General features: G+C 40.0%; 1 protein-coding gene across 2 annotated transcripts in view; it reads left to right on the top strand.

Annotated features, from left to right (window-relative positions):
* XPO1 (exportin 1) overlaps positions 1-24816 on the top strand; it is a gene marked incomplete at both ends in the record, with an annotated part of 73662 nt that extends 48846 nt beyond the window's left edge. Inside the window, 18 exons of one of the 2 annotated variants that reach the window (XM_080711496.1) lie at positions 1044-1092; positions 1402-1521; positions 3651-3779; positions 6409-6567; positions 9221-9418; positions 12268-12406; positions 12573-12754; positions 13064-13220; positions 13302-13465; positions 13720-13854; positions 14746-14929; positions 15571-15677; positions 17178-17372; positions 17556-17724; positions 20196-20330; positions 20415-20574; positions 20715-20811; positions 24670-24816. In XM_080711496.1, coding sequence (XP_080567622.1) covers positions 1044-1092; positions 1402-1521; positions 3651-3779; positions 6409-6567; positions 9221-9418; positions 12268-12406; positions 12573-12754; positions 13064-13220; positions 13302-13465; positions 13720-13854; positions 14746-14929; positions 15571-15677; positions 17178-17372; positions 17556-17724; positions 20196-20330; positions 20415-20574; positions 20715-20811; positions 24670-24816 — 2626 coding nt within the window. The remainder of the gene's footprint in view (positions 1-1043; positions 1093-1401; positions 1522-3650; positions 3780-6408; positions 6568-9220; positions 9419-12267; positions 12407-12572; positions 12755-13063; positions 13221-13301; positions 13466-13719; positions 13855-14745; positions 14930-15570; positions 15678-17177; positions 17373-17555; positions 17725-20195; positions 20331-20414; positions 20575-20714; positions 20812-24669) is intronic. The other variant, XM_080711497.1, reaches the window with a different exon arrangement.
* Between the last annotated feature and the right edge of the window lie 1776 nt (positions 24817-26592).

The raw sequence follows: 26592 nt of genomic DNA, 5'->3' as shown, positions 1-26592 counted from the left end.
AGCTATACCCATAGTGCTGTTTTATTGTTTATTTTGAAACAAGGTCTCCCTAAATTGCAGAGACCTCTTGTTGCTGAGGTTGGCCATAAACCTTGGAATCCTCTTTTCTCAACATCCCAAGCACTGACATGGGTACCATGCTTAGTTAATCTGTGAGGTGGAGTTTTTTGTTGTTGCTGTTGTGGGATTTTGTTTTTTTCTTTTGGTACTGGGAGTTGAACACAGGGCATGCTACATCTGAGCTATATCCCCATACCTAATTTATTTTGAAATAGGAAGGCCTCACTATGTAGTGTTAATCTATCATGAACCTGTGATCTTTCTATCTCAGCCTCCCTAGTACTGGAACTACAGTGTATACTCCCAGCTTCTCTGTGAAATTTTTTTTTTTCTTTTTTCTTTTCTTTTTTTTTCAGTACTGGGGATGGAACCCAGGGGCATTCTACCTCTGAGCTATGCCCTTAGCTCTATTTTCTATTCTTTATTTTTGAAACGGGGTTCTCTCTGAGTTGCAAAGGGCCTCACTAAGTAGCCGAGGCTGCCCTTGAACTGTGATCCTCCTATGTCAGCCTCCCAAATTACAAGTGTGCGCCACCACACCCAGCTCTTCACTGTGAATTTTTTAAAGAGTGATTGTAGTTTTAATGGATTCCTAGGCTCTGATAAAATTACTGATATTTTATATGTGTTTAATAGAAATCACTGAGCCGGGCGTGGTGGCGCACGCTTGTAATCCCAGCATTTGGGAGGCTGAGACCAGAGGATCGCAGTTCACGGACAGCCTCGGCTACTTAGTGAGGCCCTCCACAACTCAGTGAGACTCTGTTTCAAAGTAAAGAATAAAAAATTGGGTAGGGGGTGTAGCTTGGAGGTCAAAAGCCTCTGGGATCCATCCCCAGGCCCGCAAAAAATAAAAATTATAAATAAATAGAAATCATTCAATAACTATAAATTTTGAAGACTTAAATTGTTTTTATTAGTATGTAAATAATTTTGATTTATTTTTGTGTCTTCTAAATCTAATTCCTACTTTTTTATTTTAGCATGTGCAATGAGTTCTCACAGATTTTTCAACTGTGTCAGTTTGTGATGGTGAGTACTTTTTATTTCATTAAAAAAAAAAAAACTTCAGACAAGCATGGTGGCGCGTGCTTGTAATCCCAGCATTCGGGAGGCTGAGACAGGAGGATCATGGCTTGTGTACAGCCTCAGCTACTACTTACTGAGTTTTCCTTTGAAGCTCAGTGAGACCCTATTTCAAAATAATAAAAAATAGGGGCTCGGGGTATTGCTCAGAGGTAGAATGCTCCTGGGTTCCATCCCCAATACCGTGCCCAAAAAAAAACTACTATTACAGGAAAATAATTATTTACAGAAAATTTTTAATGTTTTTTGTTGCAGGAAAATTCTCAAAACGCACCACTCGTACATGCAACCTTGGAAACCTTGCTGAGATTTCTGAACTGGATTCCACTAGGATATATTTTTGAGACAAAGTTAATCAGCACATTAATTTATAAGGTGCCATGAATACATTTTAATAATAATTACCTGGGTTGGCCAGCTGTTATTTTTAATTACCAGTCTTGTTTATGAGATGTACAATATACTCAGAAGGGCTTTCCCATAGTTATAGTTAGCATTCAGTTAGCATTTGTGTGTCCCCACTGTTAAAATTCAGTGTTTTTTTTTTTTTTTTTTTTTTTTTGCCACTTGTAGCAAGGGATTTCATAAATTCAGTTAAAATGACTATAATGGATCTGATTACGTTGCTGCCCTTTTAGTTAATTGTATGTCATAGGTAAATCAAGTGATAGTTCCTATTTTACCTGAAAACTTTAAATCGGTAGCATTTAATTCTTGTGGACATTTCCTACAGTTGCTAGGTATAGTGGCACAGCCTTGTAATCATAGCTACTATGAAGGCTGAGTCAGGGGGATCACAAGTTGGAGGTCAGCTGGGTTAATGGGTACTGTTTCAAAAAAGGCTGAGTATTTGACTGGATGGTACAGTGTTCACTTCCCGGTACCACTAAAAAAAAGTTTCTATAATCGTTCCCCAAAGATAACCTCTGTGACTAGTTGAATATTATTATGATAGATGTAATAAGTTACATATTTAATTGGTCCCTTGGAAGCACAGATTATTATAATTTACCTGAACTCTGTACTTCAAGATATGTCCTTTTTAAGCCCAGGTGGTGTCGCACTTTTGTAATCCCAGCATTCCGGAGGCTGAGACTGGAGGATGGTGGTTCAAGGCCAGCCTCAGCTATTTAATGAGGTCCTCAGCAACTTAGTGAGACTTTGTTTCAAAATAAAGAATAAACAATAGGCCTGGGATGTAGCCCCTGTGTTGTGTGTGTGTGGTACTGAGGTTCCTGGAAACCCTTCTACCTCCGGGCTACACTCCCAGACCTATTTATATATATATATTTTTTTTTTAATTTGGAAACAGGGTCTCTCAAGCCAGCAAGGCTGGCTTCAAACCTGTGCAGTCCTCCTGTCTCCACCTCCCAAGTGCGGGGATTACAAGCGTTCACCACCACGCCTGGCTGTCAGATATGTCCTTTTTAAAAAACACTTTTAATGCTTACCAAATTTTTGTCCCCAACTGGTATTTCATTCATACCTTGTCACTTATATAAAAGTTTTTCTGTACCTTTGCTTATCCTACTTAGATTATCACTTAAAATCCTTAAGAAATCAAAACTGCTAAGTTTCAGCCTGGTGTGGTAGCATAGCCCTGTAATCCTCATATTTTAGAGGCTTAAGCAGGAGAATTAGAGGTTTGAAGTGTGCCCAGAAAGTTAGCAAGGCCATTAGCAACTTGGTGAGACCCTGTTTCAAATTTAAAAAAAAAATAGGAACTGGGCATGGTGGTGCACGTTTGTAATCACATTACTTGGGAGGTTGAGACAGGAGGATTGCAGGTTTGGAGCCAGCCTCAGCATTTCAGTGGAGACTCACATAAACTTAGCAAGACCCTGTTTCCAAATAAAAAATAAAATAGGACTGGGGTATAGCTTGGAGGTAGAACACCAGTGGGCTCAATCTCAGCACACAAAAAGATAAATAAAAAAGCCGGGCGTGATGGCGCACGCTTGTAATCCCCGCGCTTGGGAGGCAGAGACAGAAGGATCGCGCAGGTTCAAAGCCAGCCGCGCTGGTTTAGGAGACCCTGTTTCCAAATAAAAATGCAAAAATAGGTCTGGGAGTGTAGCCCAGAGGTAGAAGGGCTTCCAGGAACCCCCCAGTACCACCAAAAAAAAAAAAAAAGATAAATAAAAAATAGGGCTGGGGGGTGTCGATCACTTGGTGGTGGAATGCCCCTCAGGTCAATTTCTGGTACCATAATAACTACAGAAAGTGCTTTCTCCTTGGAAATTACTAAGGTACCTTGTTGTTTGTTTTTGGTTTGTTTGTTGTTGTTTTTGGACATATCAAAAGAAAGTATGTTATGCTGCTAATGTATTTATTATACATCAGGTAGGTGAAACATCCTCATAATAAATTCATGAAACAATACTTTACCCACATACAAGTTTTTGGCTTTCTATACTAATGTTCCTGGTTGTTAAATCCCCCACCCCAAAGTGGATTTTGTGTTAAATTTATGTTTCTCTGTTTTTGTTTTTGTATTTTAATAGTTCCTGAATGTTCCAATGTTTAGAAACGTCTCTCTGAAGTGCCTCACTGAGATTGCTGGTGTGAGTGTAAGCCAATATGAGGAACAGTTTGTAACCCTATTTACACTAACAATGATGCAGCTAAAACAGGTAATGGACCACTGTCTTGAAATTTTGAAGATTTATAACTGGTGGGGAGGTGCACACTTGTAATCCCAATACTTGGGAGGTTGAGACAGGAGGATGGCAGGTTTACCTCCAGCCTCATCTACTAAGTGAAGCCCTCTCTCACATAGTGAGATCCTGTTTTGAAAATGAAATAGAGCTGGGTGTGGTAGTGCACACTTGTAATCCCAGTACTAGGGAGGCTAAGACAGGGTGACTGCATGTTGAAAGCCAGCCTCGGCAACATGGGGAGGCTCAATGGAACCGTTTCCAAATAAAATATAAAATTGGGCTGGCATGTATCATGGTTCATGCTTGGGAGTACTGTTGATGAGGATGAGACAGGAGGATCACAGATTCTCAATCAGTCTCAGCTACTTAGTACTTATTTCAAAATTTTAAAAAATTTAAAAATAGGACTGGGCATGTAGCTTGAAAGTAAAATGCCCTTGAATTCCTCAGTACTGAAAAAAAAAATTAAAAGGCAGAAGCGTAGGTTAGAAGTTCAATCCAATTTTTTTTAATGCTGGAGGTGTAGCTTAGGAGTAGAATACCCCTGGGTTCAATCCTCAATACTGTCCCCCCCAAAAAAAATTTTTTTTTAATAATTACAGTGCTTTGGAAGATGTTAGATTCAACATGAACTCTTTTCAGTGTGGTGTATTATGTGCATATTTTTCTTTTTGTAATAATGGAGATGTAGCTCAGAGGTAGAAAGGCCCTGGATTCAATTTCCAGTCCTGCCCCCCAAAAGGGGGTACAGGAGGTATAAAATGTCTGAGTTCAATCCCCAGTGCCAAATTAAATATATAAGTAAATGTAAGAAAATCCTTTGATATTAGTTGATAGTACATGCCTATCATCCCAGTACTGAGGAGGCTAAAACAGGAGGATTGAGAAGTTCCAAGAGAGCCTCAGCAACCTGGGGAGCCCCTGTTTAAAAAACAAAACAGTAAAAGCCGGCATTGTAACTTTTTTTTTTTTTCTTCTACTTCCGGGCTACATTCCCAGACCTATTTTTATTTTTATTTGGAAACAGGGTCTCTTAAATCAGCTGAGGCTGGCTTCGAACCTGCACGATCCTCCTGTCTCCACCTCCCAAGCACAGGATTACAAGCGTGTGCCACTACGCCTGGCATGTAACGTATATTTGTAATCCCAGTACTTGGGTGGTTGATACAGGAGGATGGTAGTTTGGAGTCCAGGTTTAGCTGCTTAGGGAGACCCTCTGAAATGTAGTTTGCCGTTGCTTCAAAATAAAAATTAAAAAATAAGGGATGATGTGTAGCTAGAATATTCCTTACTTCAATCATGAATACTGCACACACATACACAAAAACATAAATAGAAAGGGCTGGGAGTATGGCAATCTTAGTCTTCCCTAGGATTTAGAAGAGGTGTTACCTAGAAGGGAGAACCAAAGCTGGGCATGGTAGAGCATGCCCATAAACCCAGTATTTGGAAGGCTGAAACAAAAGGATTGCAGGTTTGATGACAGCCTCAGAAAGTAGTGAGACTTTCATCAAACTAGTGAGACCTTGATTCCAAATAAAAATATAGATGGAGCTGGGTATTGTGGCACACACTTGTAATCCCAGCACTTGGGAGGCTGAGACAGGATTGCACAGGTTTGAAGCCATCCTCAGCTATTTAGGGACTCTCTGCAATTTACTTAGATCCCGTTTCAAAATTTAAAAAAATTAAAAGCCAGGCGTGGTGGCGCATACTTGTAATCCCAGCACTTGAGAGGCTGAGACAGAAGGATCCAGGAGGATCGAAGCCAGCCTCAGCTACTCAGGCTCTCAGCATCTGAATGAGACCCTGTTTCCAAATAAAGTATAAAATAGGTCTGGGAGTATAGCTGGAGGTAGAAAAGCTCCTGGGTTCCACCCTCAATGCCACAAAATATGGATGGATGGTTGGATGGATGGATGGATGGATGGATGGATGGATGGATGGAGCTAGAATGCCCCATGGTTTAATAACCAGTACCAAAACGAAAGAGGGAACCTGAGAAATATAATCAGATCTGGTTCTGATAGTAAGTCTGAAGGAATTCTTTCTAGCCCTATCTATAATTATCTGAGAAGTGATCTTCTAGGAAATGAGTTATAATGTGTTACTATTTACATTTGAATGGATTGACTTTTTCAGTGTCAGAGAAGGGAAGATTCTGATAGGAAAATTTAGAAGGATATAATAAAAATTACCTGTCCCTGTGCAAGTTTTGGTTTTGTTTTGTTTTTTAAAAAAATCTAGCCAGGCGTGGTGGCGCACGCTTGTAATCCCAGCATTTGGGAGTCTGAGACAGTAGGATCACGGTTCGAGGCCAGTCTCATCTACTTAGGCTGTTTGGAAGTCAGTTAGACCCTGTTTCAAAGTAAAGAATAAAAAATTGGTCTAAGGGTGTAGCTAGGAGGTAGAATGCCCCTGGGTTCAATCCCCAAACCACACACACAAAAAAATCTTAAGTCACAAAGAAAAATAATGAGCCTAGGAGCTCTGTATTATGGTTTATTATTAGCAGATGGATGTTGGTACTTTAGAATTTAAAATGTCTTTTGTTGTTGACTTTTATAAAATATAGATTGATAGTCCATTTTTGAACTTGCAGATGCTTCCTTTAAATACTAATATTCGACTTGCATACTCGAATGGAAAAGATGATGAACAGAACTTCATTCAAAATCTCAGTTTATTTCTCTGCACCTTTCTTAAGGAACATGGTCAACTTATAGAAAAGCGTTTAAATCTCAGGGAAACACTCATGGAGGTATGCTTTGTGGAACTTTGGTGGTTTATGCTTCTTGGAGCCTTGGTGATTTCTGTAGTTGTCTATATAACTAAGATCAACTTTTAAAATGTGTACTTTTCTTCTAAAATGTATGTGATTTTACTGTTTCCTTTCACCTGTTACTTTTATATTTTGAACATATGGCAATTCTGATTTAACCAACTGATACCCTGTATTCTGTATAAAACTAGGTTTAAAATTTAATCAAGCCAGGTATAATGGTACATGCTTATAATCTCACTACTTGGGAGTATGAGACAGGAGGATCACAGGTTCGCTACCAGCTTCTGATACTTAGTAAGGCTCTCCCCAATGTAGTGAGACCTTTTTTCAAAATAAGGTAATAAATGATCTGGGGAGTGTAGCTTAGAGGTAGGAATGTCTTTGGGTTCAATTCTCAGTACCAGGGTAGGGAAAAAGTATGATCAAAATAAGATTCCTGCTGGGTTTAGTAGCATACTTCATTATCCTAATACTCACCAGGCTGAAACTGGGGGATTATAAAATTTGCCTAATAGCCTAAGACCTTGTTTCAAAATAAATAAAATGGAGTTCAGCATGTAGCTCAGATGAAGAATACCTTGAGTTCACTTAAAAATTGTACTCTTCAGTATTTTAGGGTTTGTTGTTGTTGTTGTTTCTTTGTTTGTTTTGCGGGTCTGGGGATGGAACCCAGGGCATTCGACCTCTGAGCTACACCTTCTGTCCTATATTTTTGTCTTTTTTTTTTTTTTTTTTTTTTTTTTTTTTTTTTTTGTGGTGGTGGTCGTGGTGGTACTCAGGTTCCTGGAAACCCTTCTATCTCTGGGCTACACTCCCAGACCTATTTATTTATATTTTCATTTAGAAACAGGGTCTCTTAAGCCAGTGAGGCTGGCTTCGAACCAGCAGGATCCTCCTGTCTCCGCCTCCCAAGTGCGGGAATTACAAGCGTGCACCACCACGCCCGGCTTTATTCTTTATTTTGAAACAGGGTCTCACTAAATTGCAGAGGGCCTCACTAAGTAGCTGAGGCTGTCCACACTGTTTAGTATATTTTAGAATGTTGTGCAGCGGACAATACATCTAGCTCTAAAATTTTCTCATCTTCAAAGAGAAGACCATATAAAGCCGGGCGTGGTGGCACACGCTTTTAATCCCAGCATTCCGGAGGCTGAGACCAGAGGATCGCGGTTCGCGGACAGCCTCAGCTACCTAGTGAGGCCCTTCGCAGCTTAGTGAGACCCTGTCTCAAAATAAAGAATAAAAAACAGGGCAGGGGGGTATAGCTCAGAGGTAGAATGCCCCTGGGTTCCATCCCCAGACCCACAAAATAAATAAATTAAAAAAAAAAGAGGAGACCATATAAGTAAAAACATCAACATGTAGCCGGGTGTGGTGGCTCACACTTGTAATCCCCGGGCTTGGGAGGCAGAGACAGGAGGATCGTGCTGGTTTGAAGCCAGTCTCTCTCTGGCTTAAGAGACCCTGTTTCCAAATAAAGGTATAAAATAGGTCTGGGAGTGTAGCCCAGAGGTAGAAGGGTTTCCAGGAACCCCAGTACCACCAAAAAAAAAAAAAAATTAACGTGACCCTTTTGTATGTTGCCTTAATGTTTTTTGAGATTTCTCTTATGTCGCCACTTGTACTTTTATTTATTGTGATTGAATACTAATCCATTTTAGAAATATACCAAATTCTATAAGTTCTATTTCATCAATCCATTTGTCATGGACATCTGGGTTATTTCTACCTTTTGATTATAGGTACCAGAACCTTTTTTTTTTTTTTTTTTTTTTTTTATGGTACCTGGGAAGGAACCCAAGGGCATTCTCCCTCTTACTTCAACTCTCAGCCCTTTTTTGGTGGTATTGGGGTTCCTGGAAGCCCTTCTTTATCCAGGCTACACTCCCGGACCTATTTTTTTATTTTTGGAAACAGGGTTAAGCCAGCACAGCTGGCTTCGAACCTGCGCGATCCTCCTGTCTCAGCCTCCCAAGCACGGGGATTACAAGTATGCGCCACCATGCCCAGCCTCGGCCCTATTTTTTATTTACTTTTTTCTTTTTTGAAACAGGATCTTATATTACGGAGGGCCTCAAGTTGCTCAGGCTAGCCAAGAACCTGCGATCCTCCTGACTCTGCTTCACAAGTACTAGGATTACAAGCGTGCCCCACCACACCCATTTCCAAAATCCTAAATTTTAAGAGACTTAATTAAAATACATGTGGACTATCTGGGCATCGTGGTATTCACCTGTAATCCCAGTACTTGGAAATCGGAGATTGGAGACCACAGTTTCATGGACAGCCTCAACAACTTTGTGAGATCCTCCATGCCTTACTCCATGTTTCAAAATCAAAAGTAAAATAGGCCTGGGGTATAGCTCTGAGGTAGAATAATCCTGGGTTTGACCCCCAGGACCAAAAAAAACACAGTGAATTAGCAACTATGTAACATTGTTGCAGCATTCTAGGACATGTTAACAAGCAGCATCATTTTACTACCAATGTGGTTATTCTGTTTGATTAATGAAATCTCAGAGTTGCACTAAAGTGGACATGAGTTTTTATTTCTTATTAAAGCGGCTAGTGAAGGCTAGGTTAGAATATTTAAGAATTTATTATTTTAACATGTTGCTCTTTTGTATAGGCCCTTCATTATATGTTGTTGGTGTCTGAAGTGGAAGAAACTGAAATCTTTAAGATATGTCTTGAGTACTGGAATCATTTGGCATCTGAACTCTATAGAGAGAGTCCGTTTTCTACATCTGCTTCTCCATTACTATCTGGAAGTCAGCATTTTGATGTTCCTCCCAGGAGACAGCTATATTTGCCTGTATTATCAAAGGTAATAGTAAGGTGGTTACTTGAATACTCTTCCTGTTGTATACTGTGGTTTTTGAAGAAAATGCAAATCCTTTAATTTGTCTAGCCTATTTTATAATAATGATCTTAAGAAAAATTTATTTTAGACAAGCACAGTGGCTCACGCCTATAATCCCAGTACTTGGTGAAGTTGAGGCAAAAAGATAACAGGTTCACAGCCAGATCAACAACTTAATGATAGATTTTCCACAACATAATAAAAACCCTGTTCAAAATAAAATACGACTGGGAGTATAACCCAAAAGTATCTGAGGCTGTCCGCGATCTTTGGGTCTCAGCCTCCAGAATGCTGGAATTACAAGCATGTGCCACCATGCCCGGCTACTATTCTTTATTTTTTAAACAGGGTCTCACTAAATAGTTGAGGCTGGCTGAGAATCTGTAATCCTCCTGTCTTGCCCAAGTACTGGGATTAGAAGGATGTACCATTGCTCCCGGCCAGCCTCTGAAATTGAGTAATTTGGACAGAGCTGGGCATCGTGGCACACACTTGTAATCCCAGTACCTGGAAAGCTAAAACAGAATTGCAGGTTCAAAGCCAACCTCAGCAACTTTCTGTTAGTAAGACTCTTTTCTTTTTTTCCCTACCCCCCCCACACACACACACACACACACAGTGGTAATGGGGGTGGAACCTAGGGGCTTTTCTACCTCCGGGCTATACTCCAGACCTATTTTATACTTTATTTGGAAACAGAGTCTCACTAAGTAGCTGAGGTTGGCTTTGAGCCTATGTGATCCTCCTGTCTTAGCCTCCCAAGTGCTGGGATTACAAGGGTGCACCACGCCTGGCGACTCCTTGTTTTTGAATAAAATATAAAATAGGCCTGCATGTGTAGCCTGGAAGTAGAAGCCTCTGGATTTCCAGGTTTGGTGGCTCACACAGGTTCCAAGCCAGCCTCAGCAAATAAACATAAAATAGGAGCCGGGTGTGGTGGTGCACACTAGTAATCCCAGCATTTGGGAGGCTGAGACCGGAGGATCATGGTTCGTGGGCAGCCTCAGCTACTAAGTGAGGCCCTCCACAACTCAGTGAGACCCTGTTTCAAAAAAAAAAGAATAAAAAATTGGGCAGGGGATGTAGCTCGCAGGTCAAATGCCTCTGGTTTCCATCCCCAGACCGGGGGAAGGGGGAATAAAATAGGAATGTGAGTATAACTTAGAGGTAAAATGGCCTTGGGTTCAATTTCTAGCACCAAAAACTGAAAGAAAAATGTAATTCAGTGTTAGAACCGTTTGCTTACGTGCCCCAGGTTTCATCCCCAGTATCACCGCCATAACCCAAAAAAAGTTTCAGGCATTGTGTGGCAACTTAATTAACTTGATGCTGTCAGGGGCTGAGACAAGAGGATCACAGCCTCTGCAAGTAGTGAGAACTCTCATCAACCTAATGAGACTCTTTCAGTATTGAAATAGGATTGAGAGTATAGTTCAGAGTAGAATGCCCCTGGGTTCTATCCCAGCAACATGGATAAAAAAGAAAAAATGAGATGAAAGAAAGCTGTGGATGTAGTTAAGAGGTAAAGCACTCCTAGGATTAATCCCCAGTACACAAAAAGATAACTGTAGTTCTGAAAAGATGGTACATGTCCCACCAGAATCAGCCTCACCTGTGAATTCCTTAGAAATGTAGAAGCATTGGCTGCCTGACAGTGTAGTAAGTAAATCAGCGCCTAGGAAATAGACATGGGAAATAGTTGTAACAAAAGTTGATCTCTCTCCGCCACCACCACCTTAATTTCCAAGATTGGCCTCACTTAAGTTTCTGGTGCTGGCTGTTGTGAACCTGTTTCATCTTTCCAAGTACTGGGATTACACGTGTGCAGCACCACTCCCTATTATTTTTTATTCTATTTATAACAGGCATGGCTAAGCTGTGTGTGGTGGTACATGCTTTTCCAGTATGCTTTTAATTCCAGTGCCTGAGACAGGAAGACTACAGTTTCAAAGATAGCCTCAACAAGTAGTAGGACTCATGACCCTAGCAAGACCCTGTTTAAAAATAAAAATAGGGAGCTGGGCATGGTGCCACACACTTGTAATCCCAGGACTTGGGAGACTAAGACAGGATGATCACAGGCTCATGGGCAGCCTCAGCTATTTAGTATGAGGTTCTGCAACTTAGTGAGACCCTGTTTCAAAATAAAGAATCAAAAATAGGGCTGGAAGTATAGCTCAGAGGTAGAATGCCTCTGGGTTCAGTTCCCAGTAGCCCTTTCCAACACACACACAGTGGTTAAACAATATTTAAACTATTGTTGTAGGATTATATTTTAAGTTTTTTTTTAACTGGGGGTGGAACTCAGGCATTCCACCTCTAAGCTATACCCCTAGCCCTATTTTTGTTCTTTATTTTGAAACAGGGTCTCGGTTTTTTGCAAAGGACCTCATATAAGTAGCTGAGGCTGGCCACAAACCCAAATCCTCCTGTCTCAGCTTCCCAAATACTGGGATTACAGCATGTGCCGCCACGCCTGGCTTAAATTTATTATCTTTTTTGGTGGTACTGGGGGTGGGACTCAGGGGTTTTTCTACCTCCAGGCTATATTCCCAGACCTATTTTATACTTTATTTGGAAACAGTGTCTCAGTAAGTTGTTGAAAGCCTCACTAAGTAGCTGAGGCTGGCTTCGAACCTGTGTGTTCCTCCTTGTCTCAGCCTCCCAAGCGCAGGGATTACAAGCGTGCGCCACCACACCTGGTATCTTACTAATTTTTTAAATTTAAGTAATGCCTAAATTCTCCAGACCCACCCTTTTCTACATTTACTGTTGTTTTCAAATGTCTGTTTTCTTGACTTATTTTTGTATAGGTTCGTTTACTGATGGTTAGTAGAATGGCTAAACCAGAGGAAGTATTGGTTGTAGAAAATGATCAGGGAGAAGTTGTGAGAGAATTCATGAAGGATACAGATTCCATAAATTTGTATAAGAATATGAGAGAAACATTAGGTATGTTAATAAATACTATAAATTTAATCTTTACCTTTGTAAATCTTTTTGGGTGGGAGTTCTATAATTTCTGAATGTTCGTGTAATATAGCCATCTTTATTACTAATAAACCTTTTGGCCTATTAAGTTTTCCACTTACTACGTGTGAAACTTTTTTCTTTATAGTTTATCTTACTCATCTGGATTATGTAGATACAGAAAGAATAATGACTGAGAAACTTCACAATCAAGTGAATGGTACAGAGTGGTCGTGGAAAAATTTGAATACATTGTGTTGGGCAATCGGCTCCATTAGTGGAGCAATGCATGAAGAGGATGAGAAACGATTTCTTGTTACTGTTATAAAGGTATGCAGCAGCCGGGCGTGGTGGCGCACGCTTGTGATCCCCGCGCTTGGGAGGCTGAGACAGGAGGATCACACGGGTTCGAAGCCAGCCTCAGCTGCTTAGTGAGGCTCTCAGCAACTTAGTGAGACCCTGTTTCAAAATAAAATATTAAAAAAAAAAGGTCTGGGAGTATAGCACGGAGGTAGAAAGCCTCTGGGTTCCACCCCCAGTACCACCAAAAAAATAAAGGTATGCAGCAGATGACTATGGAACAAAAACACCAAGTAATATTTCTCATGATAATTGAACCAAATTTGTTTTATTTTACAGGATCTATTAGGATTATGTGAACAGAAAAGAGGCAAAGATAATAAAGCTATTATTGCATCAAATATCATGTACATAGTAGGTCAATATCCAAGATTTTTGAGAGCTCACTGGAAGTTTTTGAAGACAGTGGTTAACAAGCTGTTTGAATTCATGCATGGTAAATCTTTTCATCTTTAGAATACTGTTTTTGTTTTATTTTTATTGAACAAAAAATAGATAAGTGTTTTTGTTTCGTCAGAGACCCATGATGGAGTCCAGGATATGGCTTGTGACACGTTCATTAAAATAGCCCAAAAATGCCGCAGGCATTTTGTTCAGGTTCAGGTTGGAGAAGTAATGCCATTTATTGATGAAATTTTGAACAACATTAACACTATAATATGTGATCTTCAGCCTCAGCAGGTAGGTAAAACACTAAACATATTTTTGGAGGTAACCACTATAAATCACAGCTCATTAATGAGAGTTTTGTGCCACTATTTAATTTAGTTCAAGTGTTTTTATGGTTAAATTTTCATAGGAAGGCAGAATATTAACCTAAATCTTATTAGGCTTTTGCTCAGAATGTTTTTAATTGCTTGCGCATGGTTTATCTACGAGTTTTTTGTTTTTTGTTTTTTTTACAACAAACGTAAAATACCTGCTTTTTTAAATAGGTTCATACATTTTATGAAGCTGTGGGATACATGATTGGTGCACAGACAGACCAGACAGTCCAAGAGCATTTGATAGAAAAATACATGCTTCTCCCTAATCAAGTGTGGGATAGTATAATTCAGCAGGCAACCAAAGTAAGTTTAAGTGTTTGTATTTGAAGGTTCTGTACGGTGGTTGTGTGGGGGCTAAGGGAAGTATGTCTTTGCCTCCCAAGCGCGGGGATTACAAGCGTGTGTCACCACGCCCGGCTCTGTTTTTTGTTCTTTACCTGTGGTTGGCCGCAAACCTGCAGTGCAGCCCTCCTGTCTCAGCCTTCCTAGTACTGGGATTATAAGCAGGCACCACCATGACTGGCTTTCTTATTGTTTATTTTGAAATAGGATCTTACAAAGCTGAGAGTGGCTGAGAAAGTACCTCCCAAGTACTGTGGTTACAAGTGTGCCCTTGTAATATAGGCCCATCTGTTTTGTGTGTATGTGGTATTAGAGAAACCACAGGGGTCCGTGGAACTCAGGGATGTTAGACTAGCTATGCCCTCTACCCCCATTTTATTTTTTATTTGTAAACAAGTTTTCACTGAGTTGCTGGGTCTGACTTCAAATCTACAATCCTTTCTCATCCTCCCAAGTACAAGATTACAAGCTTATACCACCATGCCCAACTCCCTAGCCCTGTTTAAACAGTCTCTCTAGGTTGAGAATTTCACTTTGCTAAGGGTTGAACCTGCTATCTTCCTCTTAGCCTCCTAAGTACTGGGATGATAGGTATGTGTGTCACAACAACTGGTTTTTTGGGGGGTGGTATTAGGGATGGAACCCTTCTACCTCTGGGCTACACTCCAGGCCTATTTTATATATTATTTGGAAACAAGGTCTCTTAAGCCAGCAAGGCTGGCTTCGAACCTGCAAGATCCTTTCTCCACCTCCCAAGCACGGGGATTACAAGCATGCGCCACCACACCTGGCTGATTTTATATTTTTAATCTTAGTTGATTATGTGGATAATTCTTGGGTTTTTCTTTTCAGAATGTGGATATACTGAAAGATCCTGAAACAGTCAAGCAGCTTGGTAGCATTTTGAAAACAAATGTGAGAGCCTGTAAAGCTGTTGGACATCCTTTTGTAATTCAGCTTGGAAGAATTTATTTAGATATGCTAAATGTATACAAGTGCCTCAGTGAAAATATTTCTGCAGCTATCCAGGCTAATGGTAGGTGATTCTCAATTGTTATATAATGATAGAATGCTATACAATAAGTCTTGGATTTGGGGGTATAACTCAGTGGTAGAGCACCTGCCTATCAAGCATAATTCTCTTTGTTAAATATAGAATATTCCTCTCTCTCCCCATCCTCCACTATCAGAAAGATTAGTCTTACAGCTTATTTTCATAATTATTTCTGGGTTTTTTTTGTTTTGTTTTTTTTTTTTTTTTTTTTTTTTTTTTTTGTTTGTTTTTCCTGGTACTGTGGATTTAACCCAGAAGCAGTTACCTCTGAGCTATAGCTCTGCCTGATTTGATTTCTTATTTGGAACAGGTTTTATTTCTCACTTATTTCTCACTAGGTTTTTAAATATACCTAGTTGCAGCCGGGCATGGGGGCACACACTTGTAATTCCAGCATTTGGGAGGCTGAGACAAGAAGATCAGGTTCCTGGACAGCCTCAGCTTACTTAGTAAGGCTTAGTGTGTGTATATACATACGAACACACACGCGCGCGTGAGGATCAGGTTCCTGGGCATTAGTGTGTGTACATACACACACACAGTTACCACTTTGTTACCAAACTAAGTTATTAGCTTAATTACCAATCTCATATTCTACTCTTTTTTATTTTTATTTTTTTAAGGTGAAATGGTTACAAAGCAACCATTGATTAGAAGTATGAGGACAGTAAAAAGAGAAACCTTAAAGTTAATATCAGGTTGGGTTAGCCGTTCCAATGATCCACAGATGGTAAGTGAAAGATGGTTTCCTTTTTTATTTTTATTATTTTGATAGTGCTTTCTCTGCAGTATGCTGTATCTGTATATATTTTGCTATTTTAAAGATAGGTTAGATGTTTACATTTGGTGTTATTTTATCATATTCTTCAGGTTTTTAAGATAGTAAATTTACCTTAGACATTTCTTTTAGTTATGGGAGGAGTGCTGATTCCCAGTTTGAATTTTTATGTCCCTCCTCATTTTGAGAAGAATTTATAAAGCTATAGAGCTATAATTAGTTTGCCTGTTTAGTAAGACAGCATACTTTATAGATTGATGGTTAAAAAACTTAAAATGTTAGCCAGGTGTGATGCCGAACACTTGTAATCTCAGTACTTAGGAGGCTGAGACAGGAGAATCGAGTGTTTGAGGGGGCAGCCTCAGCTTTAGTGAGACCCTATTTCAAAATAAAAAATAAGGCAAGTATGATGGTGCACACTTATAATCCCTGTACTTGGGAGGCTGATACAGGAGGATCAGCTACTTAGTGAGGCTCTCAGCAACTTAGTGAGGCCCTGTTTCCAAATAAAATATAAAATAGGTCTGAGTGGGTAGCATGGAAGCAGAAAGCCCCTAGTTCAATCCCCTAGTACCACAAAAATAAAATAAATAGGGCTGGGCATGGTGGCGCATGCTTGTAATCCCCGTGCTTCGGAGGCGGAAACAGGAGGATTGTGCAGGTTCAAAGCCAGCCTCGCTGGCTTAAGAGACCCTGTTTTCAAATAAAAATATATTTAAAAGGTCTGGGAGTGAACCCCAGAGGTAGAAGGGTTTTCAGGAACCCCAGTACCACCAAAAAAATAATAAGAAATAGGGCTGAGGTTGTATCTTTGACATATCTGACGTAGCATGCCCTTAATTTCAACCCCTAGTACTCTCACACACACTCACGCTCACAAACTTAAATATAGGAAAACTTAATAAAAAATACAGAACTTCCCTTTTTTTTCCAGCAGATAACCAAACTAAATGTTTTCTTGGCTTACTCTAGGGGATTGGAATCAAGGGCATTCTGCATCTGGATTACACCCCAAACCCTACTTTATTTTTTATTTTGAAATAGCATCTCAATAATTTGCTGAACCTGGGCTCACACCAGCAATCTCCTGTCTCGGCTTCTCAAGTACTGGGATTATAGGAATGTGTCCAAAAGCATGGAACAACCTAAGTTGTTGTAGTTGTTGTTTGCTGCTAGAGATGGAACCCAGGGCCATCCTGCCTCTGAACTACACCCCCAGCCCTGTTTTTTATTCTTTATTTTGAAACCGGGTCTCACTTAGTTGCAAAGGGCCTCACTAAGTAGCTGAGGCTGTCTGCCACCTCTGATCCTCTTGTCTCCGCCTCCCAAATGCTGGGATTAGAAGCGTGCGCCACCAGGCCCAGCTCAACATAAATTTTAATAGATGGGAATGTACTGGCTGTCTACAATATTAAGTACCTAGATTAAAACTTTAATTTTTTTTCTCAACAGGTAGCTGAAAACTTTGTTCCTCCTTTGTTGGATGCTGTTCTCATTGATTACCAGAGAAATGTCCCAGCTGCTAGAGAACCAGAAGTGCTTAGTACCATGGCCATTATTGTCAATAAGTTAGGGGGTCATATAACAGCTGAAATACCTCAAATATTTGATGCTGTTTTTGAATGCACATTGAATATGATAAATAAGGTATGTGGTTATTGGTTTTTGATCTCAGAACTTGGAATGGAACCCAGGAGCATTCAGTTACAGCTACTCGCCCCTGGATCCATTAGTAACTCCAAACAATTACACTGTAGTAAAGCTTGCTTTTTGCCTCTGATTTCTCATAAATGCATTGAAACGCTATTTGTTCCCACTGCTTATTTTTAGGACTTTGAAGAGTATCCTGAACACAGGACAAACTTTTTCTTACTACTTCAGGCGGTCAATTCTCATTGTTTCCCAGCATTCCTAGCTATTCCACCTGCACAGTTTAAACTCGTTTTGGATTCTATTATTTGGGCTTTCAAACATACTATGAGGAATGTCGCAGATACAGGTAAATCCATAGAAAAGATGTCCTTTAACTGTTTATCAAAATCTATACAGTATGGCCCACCCTTTTTGTGTGTGTATGTGGTACTGGGGATTTACCTAGGGACATTCTACCTTCTGGCAACATCCCCAACCCTATTTTTTATTTTTTAACAGGGTCTCACTAAGTTAGGGAGGGGCTCACAAAGTAGCTCAGGCTGACCACAAACCTATGATCCTCCTATCTCAGGATCCTTCTATTTTGGCCTTGCAAATACTGGAATTACATGCATTATTATTCTGACAAGGATTTGATTAATTTTCTGGTCATTCAGCATTATACATGCAGTATAGCCTACCTGTCATTATTTCGTAGCTGACTCTTGTCAAATGAACTGACTCTATATTACATATATTACTATAATTGTTCAATTAACTCTTACTTTACTTGCCCCAAAGTATAAGAGCAATCATTATGTTAATTTTTATGATTGTTAATCTTTTACTGTAGGCACTTAATGAATTAAACTTCCATAGATAATGTAAAAAAAAGAACATAGAGTATATGGAGTTCACCATTGTCTCCAGTTTGTTTGTTTGTTTGTTTGTTTTCTTTGCAGGTCTGGGGATGGAACCCAGAGGCATTTGACCTCTGAGCTAAACCTCCTGCCCGATTTTTTATTCTTTATTTTGAAACGGTCTCACTGAGTTGTAGGGGGCCTCACTAAGTTGCTGAGGCTGTCCGCGAACCTTAATCCTCCAGTCTCAGCCTCCCAAATGCTGGGATAACAAGCGTGCGCCACCACGCCTGGCTTGTCTCCAGTTTGATGCTTCCATTGTGGGCCTTAGAACACAGTCTCTCCAATAAGAGCACATATACAGACACATAAAAGTAATTGTAAATATGTTGTTATCACTTCATTTGACATAGTTTTGTTTTAAACCTGATTGATTGAATATATGGATAAGTAAAAATTAGTTTCTTAGTCCCTAGGCAAAATGGAGCTAGACCAAGAAGGCCCTAAATTAAGGTAGAGAGAACATCACTTTAAGAATCTTAGTGCCATGTCTTTACCAGCAACTTTTTCCCCTTTTTTCCTATATGCTTTTCCTCTATAGCACTAAGGGCCAAGTGTGTGTGTGCGTGCGCGCACTGTGGATGGAACTCAAGGGCATCCTACTACTGAGCTATACTTCCAGCCCTGTCTTTTATTTATTTTGAACCAGGATCTTACTAAGTTACTGAGGCTGACCAGTAACCTGCTATTGTCTTAGCCTCCCAACTACTGGAATTACAAATGTATCCACCACCACAGGAGAGCTGTTTATTTGTTTTTCTTTTCCTGTATCATACTGGGGATGGAACCCAGGGGCATTTGACCTCCAAGCTACACCCCCTGCCCTATTTTTTATGCATTATTTTGAAACCGGGTCTCACTGAGTTGCAGAGGGCCTCACTAAGTAGCTGAGGCTGTCCGCGAACTGCGATCCTCCAGGTCTCAGCCTCCCGAATGCTGGGATTACAAGCGTGTGCCACCACGCCCGGCTTTTATTCTGTATTTTGCAACAGGGTCTCACTGAGTTGCAAAGGGCCTCACTAGTAGCTGAGGCTGGCTTTGAACCTGTGCAATCCTCCTTTTTCAGTCTCCCAAGTGCTGGGATTTTAAGCATGCACCACTATGCCAGGCTCTAATTCTGTCTGTCTGTCTGTTTGTTTGTTTGTTTGTTTGTTTGTTTGTTTGTTTGTTTGTTTGTTACTAGGGGTGGAATCCAGAGGCATTCTACCTCTGAGCTACACCTCCAGCCCTATTTTATTTTTTATTTTGAAACAGGGCCTCACTTAGTAAGCTGAGCCTGTCCACACCCTACTGTTGTAATTGTTTATTAGAAACATCATCGCACTAAAGTTGCAGAGGGCCCCTCTAATGAGACTGATCCTCCTGTCTTTCAACAGTGCACCACCACACCTGGCTGGGCATTTTTTTTTCCCCCAAGTAGAGGCTCAGTAGGTTGCTGAGAGTATTACTGTGTTGCTGAGGTTGGTCCTGAACTTGCAATCCTCCTTTCTGATCCCCTCAAGTGCTGGGATTGCAGGCATGATCCACCACACCTGGCTCAAAATTAACTCAATAATTGTCATCAGAAAAAGAGTGGAAGCGCATGCTTATAATCTCAGCATTCCCTGAGGCTGAGACCAGAGGATCACGGTTCTCCAACAGCCTCAGCTACTTAGTGAGTCACTTTGCAACTCAGCAAGACCCTGTTTCAAAGTATAGAATAATAAAAAATTAGGCTGGGGGTGTAACTCAGAAGTAGAATGCCTGAGTTCTAGCCCCCAGTACCACAAAAGTAAGATAGATAGATAGATAGATAGATAGATAGATAGATAGATAGATAGATAGATGTGGAAAACAGGCCTTGAATTAGAAGAGCTAACATACTATCATGGGTATTACCAGTGTGTGATATTTTTATATGGATTTCTGTGTTTCTTAGGCTTACAAATACTTTTTACACTCTTGCAAAATGTTGCACAAGAAGAAGCTGCAGCTCAGAGTTTCTATCAAACTTATTTTTGTGATATTCTTCAACATATCTTTTCTGTTGTGACAGATACTTCACATACTGCTGGTAAGAATTTAAACCTATTGAAATGTTAAGTATTCCCACTTGTTAAATTCATCTCAGATTTAATAATACTTCTCTCATTAACAGGTTTAACAATGCATGCGTCAATTCTTGCATATATGTTTAATTTGGTTGAAGAAGGAAAAATAAGTACACCACTAAATCCTGGGAATCCAGTTAACAACCAAATGTTCATTCAGGAATATGTGGCTAATCTCCTAAAGTCTGCATTCCCTCATCTACAAGAGTAAATGATTTTTTATAATACTTTCTTAAAATTTTAAAGTTAGCATTTTTGTAGATATGTTGAGGATTATTATTTTAACTTTGAACTTATAAGTGTTATGGTTTGTTAAATGATTGTTTGTTTTTCACCCCAACTTTTAGTGCTCAAGTCAAGCTCTTTGTCACTGGGCTTTTCAGCTTAAATCAGGATATTCCTGCTTTTAAAGAACATTTAAGGGATTTCTTAGTTCAAATAAAGGTAAGTGTTTATTTCCAGTAACAGTACTATCAAGGCTACGTGTAATCATTTATTTTTGTATTTTTGGAGTTTTTCTGTTTTGCAGTACTGGGGATTGTGACCAGGGGTATTCTACCTCTGAGCTACACCCCAGCCCTAATTTTTTATTTCAAAGCTGGTGCAGACCTGCAATCATACTGTTTCAGCTTCCCAAGTACTGAGATTACAGGCATGCACCACCATGCCCGTCCAATAATATAAAACAAATGTGGTTTTAAAATAATCCCCGTGCTTGGGAGACAGAAACAGGAGGATCCCGCAGGTTCAAAGCCAGCCACGCTGGCTTCAGAGATCCTGTTTCCAAATAAAAATATAAAAATAATAGGTCTGGGAGTGTAGCCCGGAGGTAGAAGGGCTTCCAGGAACCCCAGTGCCAATAATAATAATAATAATAATAATAATAATAATAATAATAATGTATAGTCTTACTAATCAAGAGTCTAGGACCACTGGGCATGGTGGTGCATACCTGTAATCTCAGTACTTAAGAGGCCAAGAAAGGTGGATCATAGGTTCAAGGATAGTTTAAGTAAGTGGTGAAACTCTTAGCCTAGGGAGATCTGTTTCAAAATAAAAAATAGGGCTGAGGGTTGATGTATTCCAGAGGTTGAATGCCTCTAGGTTCAGTCCCCAGTATCATACCAAATTTAAAAGGTGGGGGTGGTTTGGGTTGGGGACTGTTAAAAGAATAAAAGACTAGTTCAGGAAGGAATTGGATGGAGTGGATAGTTTTTGAGTGTTTGGAAATCAGTCGTTCCTTCCTTTTTTTTACTTGAAAGTAGAAACCCAGATCATTCTACCTCCAAGCTATCCCCCAGCCTTTCTTTCTTTCTGTCTTTCTTTTTTCTACTTCCAGGTACACCCCAGCCCTATTTTTTATTTTGAAACAGGGTCTCACTGAGTTGCAAAGGACCTCACTCACTAGTTAGCTAAAGCTGTCCATGAACCGAAATCCTCTTGTCTCCGCCTCCTAAATTACTGGGATTACAAGGGTGTGCCATCAAGCCCAGCAGAAACTTCTCATTTTGTTACTAAGGGAACTTTGAAAGTTAGCAGATGCCTGTTACTTCTTTTTTGTGGTACTGGCACTGAACTCAGGGACATTTGAGTTACAACTACAGCTCTGTTTTTTATTTGTTTTGTGTTTATTTTTTGTGGTCCTGAGAATTGAACCTACCAGCATTCTACCTCCAAGAAACATGTCCAGACCTATTTTTTGTTCTTTTACTTTTGAAACAGGGTGTCACTAAGTTGTGGGGGTTGGCAGTGAATCTGCAATCCTTTTATATCAGCCTCCCAAGTGCCACCACACCTGGCTTTATTATATGAATGTTCTTTTTTTTTTTTCCCCCCCCTTCGGGCTATACTCCCAGACCTATTTTCTTCTTAAAAATTTTTATATTTTATGTACTTTTATGTGTTTCTTTTTTTTTTTTCTTCTTTTTTTTTTCTCCCCTTTATTTTGAAACAGGGTCTCACTAAGTTACAGAGGCTGTCCGCGAACCGCGATCCTTCAGTCTCAGCCTCTCGAATTCTGAGATTATAAGTGTGCACCACCACACCCAGTTTACGTTTATGTTCTTATATAATAATATGATAGAATATTTTCTATTCTGGTTCAAACCATCCCTTCTCTTTAAACTGCTCTTTTTCCTCAACAATTTTGGGTTTTAATTAGACCCTGTTTCAAAATGAATTAAACCTCTGCATGGTGAGAACTTGGGCCCTTTGCAACCCAGCAGAATCCTATTTCAAAATAAACAGTAAATAATAGGGCTGGGAGTGTAGTTCAAAGATAGCATGCCCCAGGTTTAATTCCCAGTACCGTTAAATGTAAAAGAGTATAAATAGGGCTGGGGGAGCTGGGTGTGGTGGCACACAGTTTGTAATCCCAGCATTTGGGAGGCTGAGACCGGCGGATCGCAGTTCGAGGACAGCCTCGGCTACTTAGTGAGGGCCTCTGCAACTGAGACCCAGTTTCAAAATAAACAATAAAAAATAGGGCAGGGGGTGTAGTTCAGAGGTCAAATGCCCCTGGGTTCCATCCCCAAACCCACAAAAAAAAGAGAGAGAGTGGACAGGTTGGGGGTATAGCTCGGGGGTAAGCTGGATTTTAATTCAGCTGTGCAGTATTCTATCAGTATACTGTAAGGCAGGTGTGGTGCTGCTGGCCTGGGAGGCTGAGACAGGAGGATTGCAGGTTCGCAGCCAGCCTCAGCAACTTAGAGGTTCTCCACAATTTAACAAGATCCCTTTCCAAATAAAAATAAAATAGGGCTGAAAGTATAGCTCAGAGGTATAGCTTCCTTGGTTTCTACCCTGAGAAGATACATATGCACATTTAAAACCAAATTCCATTACTTCGGAGAAAATCATGAGGATTGCAGGTTTGAGGTCAGCCCTAGCAACTTCAAAATAAAATGAGCTGGATGTGATGGTGTGCACTTAATACTTGGGAGGCTGAGACAGGAGGATCATAGATAGGTTCAAGCCCATCCTCAGCAATCTAGTGAGGCTCTCAGCAACTTAGTGAGACCTTGTTTCCAAATAAAGAATGTAAATAGGGTGGACATGTAGTTCAGAGGTAGAATGCTCCTAAATTCCATCCCTGGTGCTACAAAAAGTTCATTAATGAGAAAGTGACTAAGTTACAACATCCCTGGTGAAATCTCTAGTTGTCTCCCAGGCGTGGTGACACGCGCTTGGGAGCTGAGACAAGAGGATCACGCAGGTTCAAAGCCAGTCTCCACTGGCTTAAGAGACCATGTTTCCAAACAAAAAAAATATAAAATAGGTCTGGGTGTATAGCCCAGAGGTAGAGGGCCCCTGCGTTCCATCCCTAGTTCCACCCAAAAAAAAAAAAAAAAAAACAGTTGATGAATAATTTTATCTTTTTCCTCTAAATGGTAATTATTTATCTGGATTTTTTTTTTTTTTTCTTTTGGCGGGTCGGGATAGAACCCAGCGGCGTTTGACCTCCGAGCTACACCCCCTGCCCTTTTTTTTTTTTTTTTTTTATTCTTTATTTTGAAACTGGGTCTCATTGAGTTGCAGAGGGCCTCACTAACTAAGTAGCTGAGGCTGTTCATGAACCACGATCCTCCAGGTCTCAGCCTCCTGAATGCTGGGATTACAAGCGTGTTCCACCACGCCTGGCTTATTTATTCTTTATATTTTTTGATACTGGGGATGGAACTCAAGGTCATCCAGCCCTTTTTATTTATTTATTTTGAGGTACTGTGGATTGGACCCGGGACCATTCTTCCTCCAAGCTTCACACCCAGCCATATTTTATCGCTTAATTTGAAACAGGGTCTTACTAAGTAGGTGAGGCTGGCCGTGAACCTGTGATCCTCCTGTTTCAGCTTCCTAAGTACTGGGTTTATAAGCATGTAATACCACACCTGCCTAGTGATTTGTTTTAAAAGACTTATTAAGAACTAGGCATAAGCCGGGCATGGTGGCGCACGCTTGGGAGGCGGAGACAGGACGATCGCACAGGTTCGAAGCCAGCCGCGCATGCTGGCTTAGGAGACCCTGTTTCCAAATAAAAATGTAAAAATAGGTCTGGGAGTGTAGCCCAGCAGTAGAAGGGCCTCCAGGAACCCCAGTACCACCAAAAAAAAAAAAAAAAGAACCAGGCATGGTGATTCATCCTATTCATCTCAATACTTGAGATGCTGAGACAGGAGGATCACAAGTCTGGTTGTATAGAATGCCCCGTCCAATCCCCAGTACCCAAAACAAAAGACAAAAGGTTTACGTTTAATAAACACTATATGGAGGTTTATTATATTGACATTTCAACTATTTTGACAGGAGTTTGCAGGTGAAGACACATCTGATCTCTTTTTGGAAGAAAGAGAAACTGCCCTTCGACAGGCTCAGGAAGAGAAACATAAACTTCAGATGTCTGTCCCTGGCATCCTTAATCCACATGAAATTCCAGAAGAAATGTGTGATTAAAATCTGAAGACATGCTGGGTTTCTTTCTGCAACTCTTATATTAGCAGACAAAAATAGCATCTGGATATTTGTTGACCAAAATGATGCCAATTTGTAAATTAAAATGTCACCTAGTGGCCCTTTTTCTTATGTGTTTTTTGTATAAGAAATTTTCTGTGAAATATCCTTCCATTGTTTAAGCTTTTGTTTTGGTCATCTTTATTTAGTTTGCATGAAGTTGAAAATTAAGGCATTTTTTAAAAAATTTTACTTCATGCCCATTTTGTGGCAGGGCTGGGGGAAGAGACAAATTTGATTTGAAAATATACTTGTAAATTCTAATGCAAAATTATACAGTTTTTCTTGTAAACTATACCAATTTTAATTAGGGAGCATTTTCTTTCTAGCCTGTTTCAGTCTAGAAGAAAAGGTAATGAGTAAAACAAATTGCGTTGTTAAAAGGATTATAGTGCTGCGTTGTCTGAAGTTAGCACCTCTTGGACTGAATCGTCTGTCTAGACTCCATGTATTACAAGTCTGTATGGCAAGTTTGCAGCAAGATCATGTGCATATCATCCCATTGTAAAGCGACTTCAAAAAGTATGGGGACACAGTTAGTTATTTTTACACAGTTCTTTTGTTTTGTGTGTGTGTGCTGTCGCTTGTCGACAACAGCTTTTTGTTTTCCTCAATGAGGAGTGTTGCTCATTTGTGAGCCTTCATTAACTCAAAGTGAAATGGTTAAAATATTTATCCTGTTAGAATAGGCTGCATCTTTTTAACAACTCATTCAAAAACAAAACAGAACTCTGGCTTTTGAGATGACTTATACTAATTTACATTGTTTACCAAGCTGTAGTGCTTTAAGAACACTACTTAAAAAAACAAAATAAACTTGGTTTACATTTATTTTTTTCTTTATTGGCTCAAAATTATTCCTGTGTTAATGAAAGTACTTACTTGTGTTTATGTATTAAAGTAAGTTTATTTTTAATCTTTTTGCAGTGCTAGGAATTGAACCCAAGGGCATTCCACCTCTGCGCTACACCCCCGCCCTATTTTTTATTTTTTATTCTCTATTTTATTTATTCATTTATTTTGTGGTTTTTATTCTCTATTTATTTATTCATTTATTTTATGGTACTTAGAATGGAACCCAGGAGCATCCTGCTTCCACGCCACACCCCCAGCTTTTTTTTTTTTTTTTTTTTTTTTTTTTTTTTTTTTTTTTTTTGAGGGGTACTAGGGATAGAACACAGGGGCTAGAGGTAGAGACTCTGGCTTACATTCCCAGGGCCTCACTTAGTAGCTAAAGCTGGCTTTAACCTGCGTGATCCTCCTGTCTCCCAAGTATTTGGATTACAAGCGTGCACCACCATGTCCTGCTCCCGGTTTTTTTGTTTTGTTTTGTTTTGTTTTCCCCTTTATTTAGGAACAGGACCTAAGTTGTGGAAGGCCTCATTAGGTAGCTGAAGTTGGCCACCAATGGGCGGGTGCCACCATGCCTGGTCGTTCATTCTTTCTTTCTTTCTTTTATTTATTTTTTTTTCCCCCCTGTCTGGGGATGGAATCCAGGAGCATTCGACCTCTGAGCTACACCCCCTGCCCTATTTCTTATTCTTTATTTTGAAACAAGGCCTCACTAAGTAGCTGAGGCTGGCTGCAAACTACAATCCTCCGGTCTCAGCCTCTGAAATGCTCGGATTACAAGCCTATGCCACCATCCCCAGCTTCATTCTTTGATTTTAAACAGGGTATCGCTAAGTAGCTTAAGCTGGCACAAACCTGAGATCCTCA

This window comes from Muscardinus avellanarius (genome assembly GCF_963383645.1).
Source record: "Muscardinus avellanarius genome assembly, chromosome: 15".
NCBI lineage: Eukaryota > Metazoa > Chordata > Mammalia > Rodentia > Gliridae > Muscardinus > Muscardinus avellanarius.
Note: the sequence above shows the minus strand (reverse complement) of the source record. Positions and strands in the feature narration are given on the sequence as shown.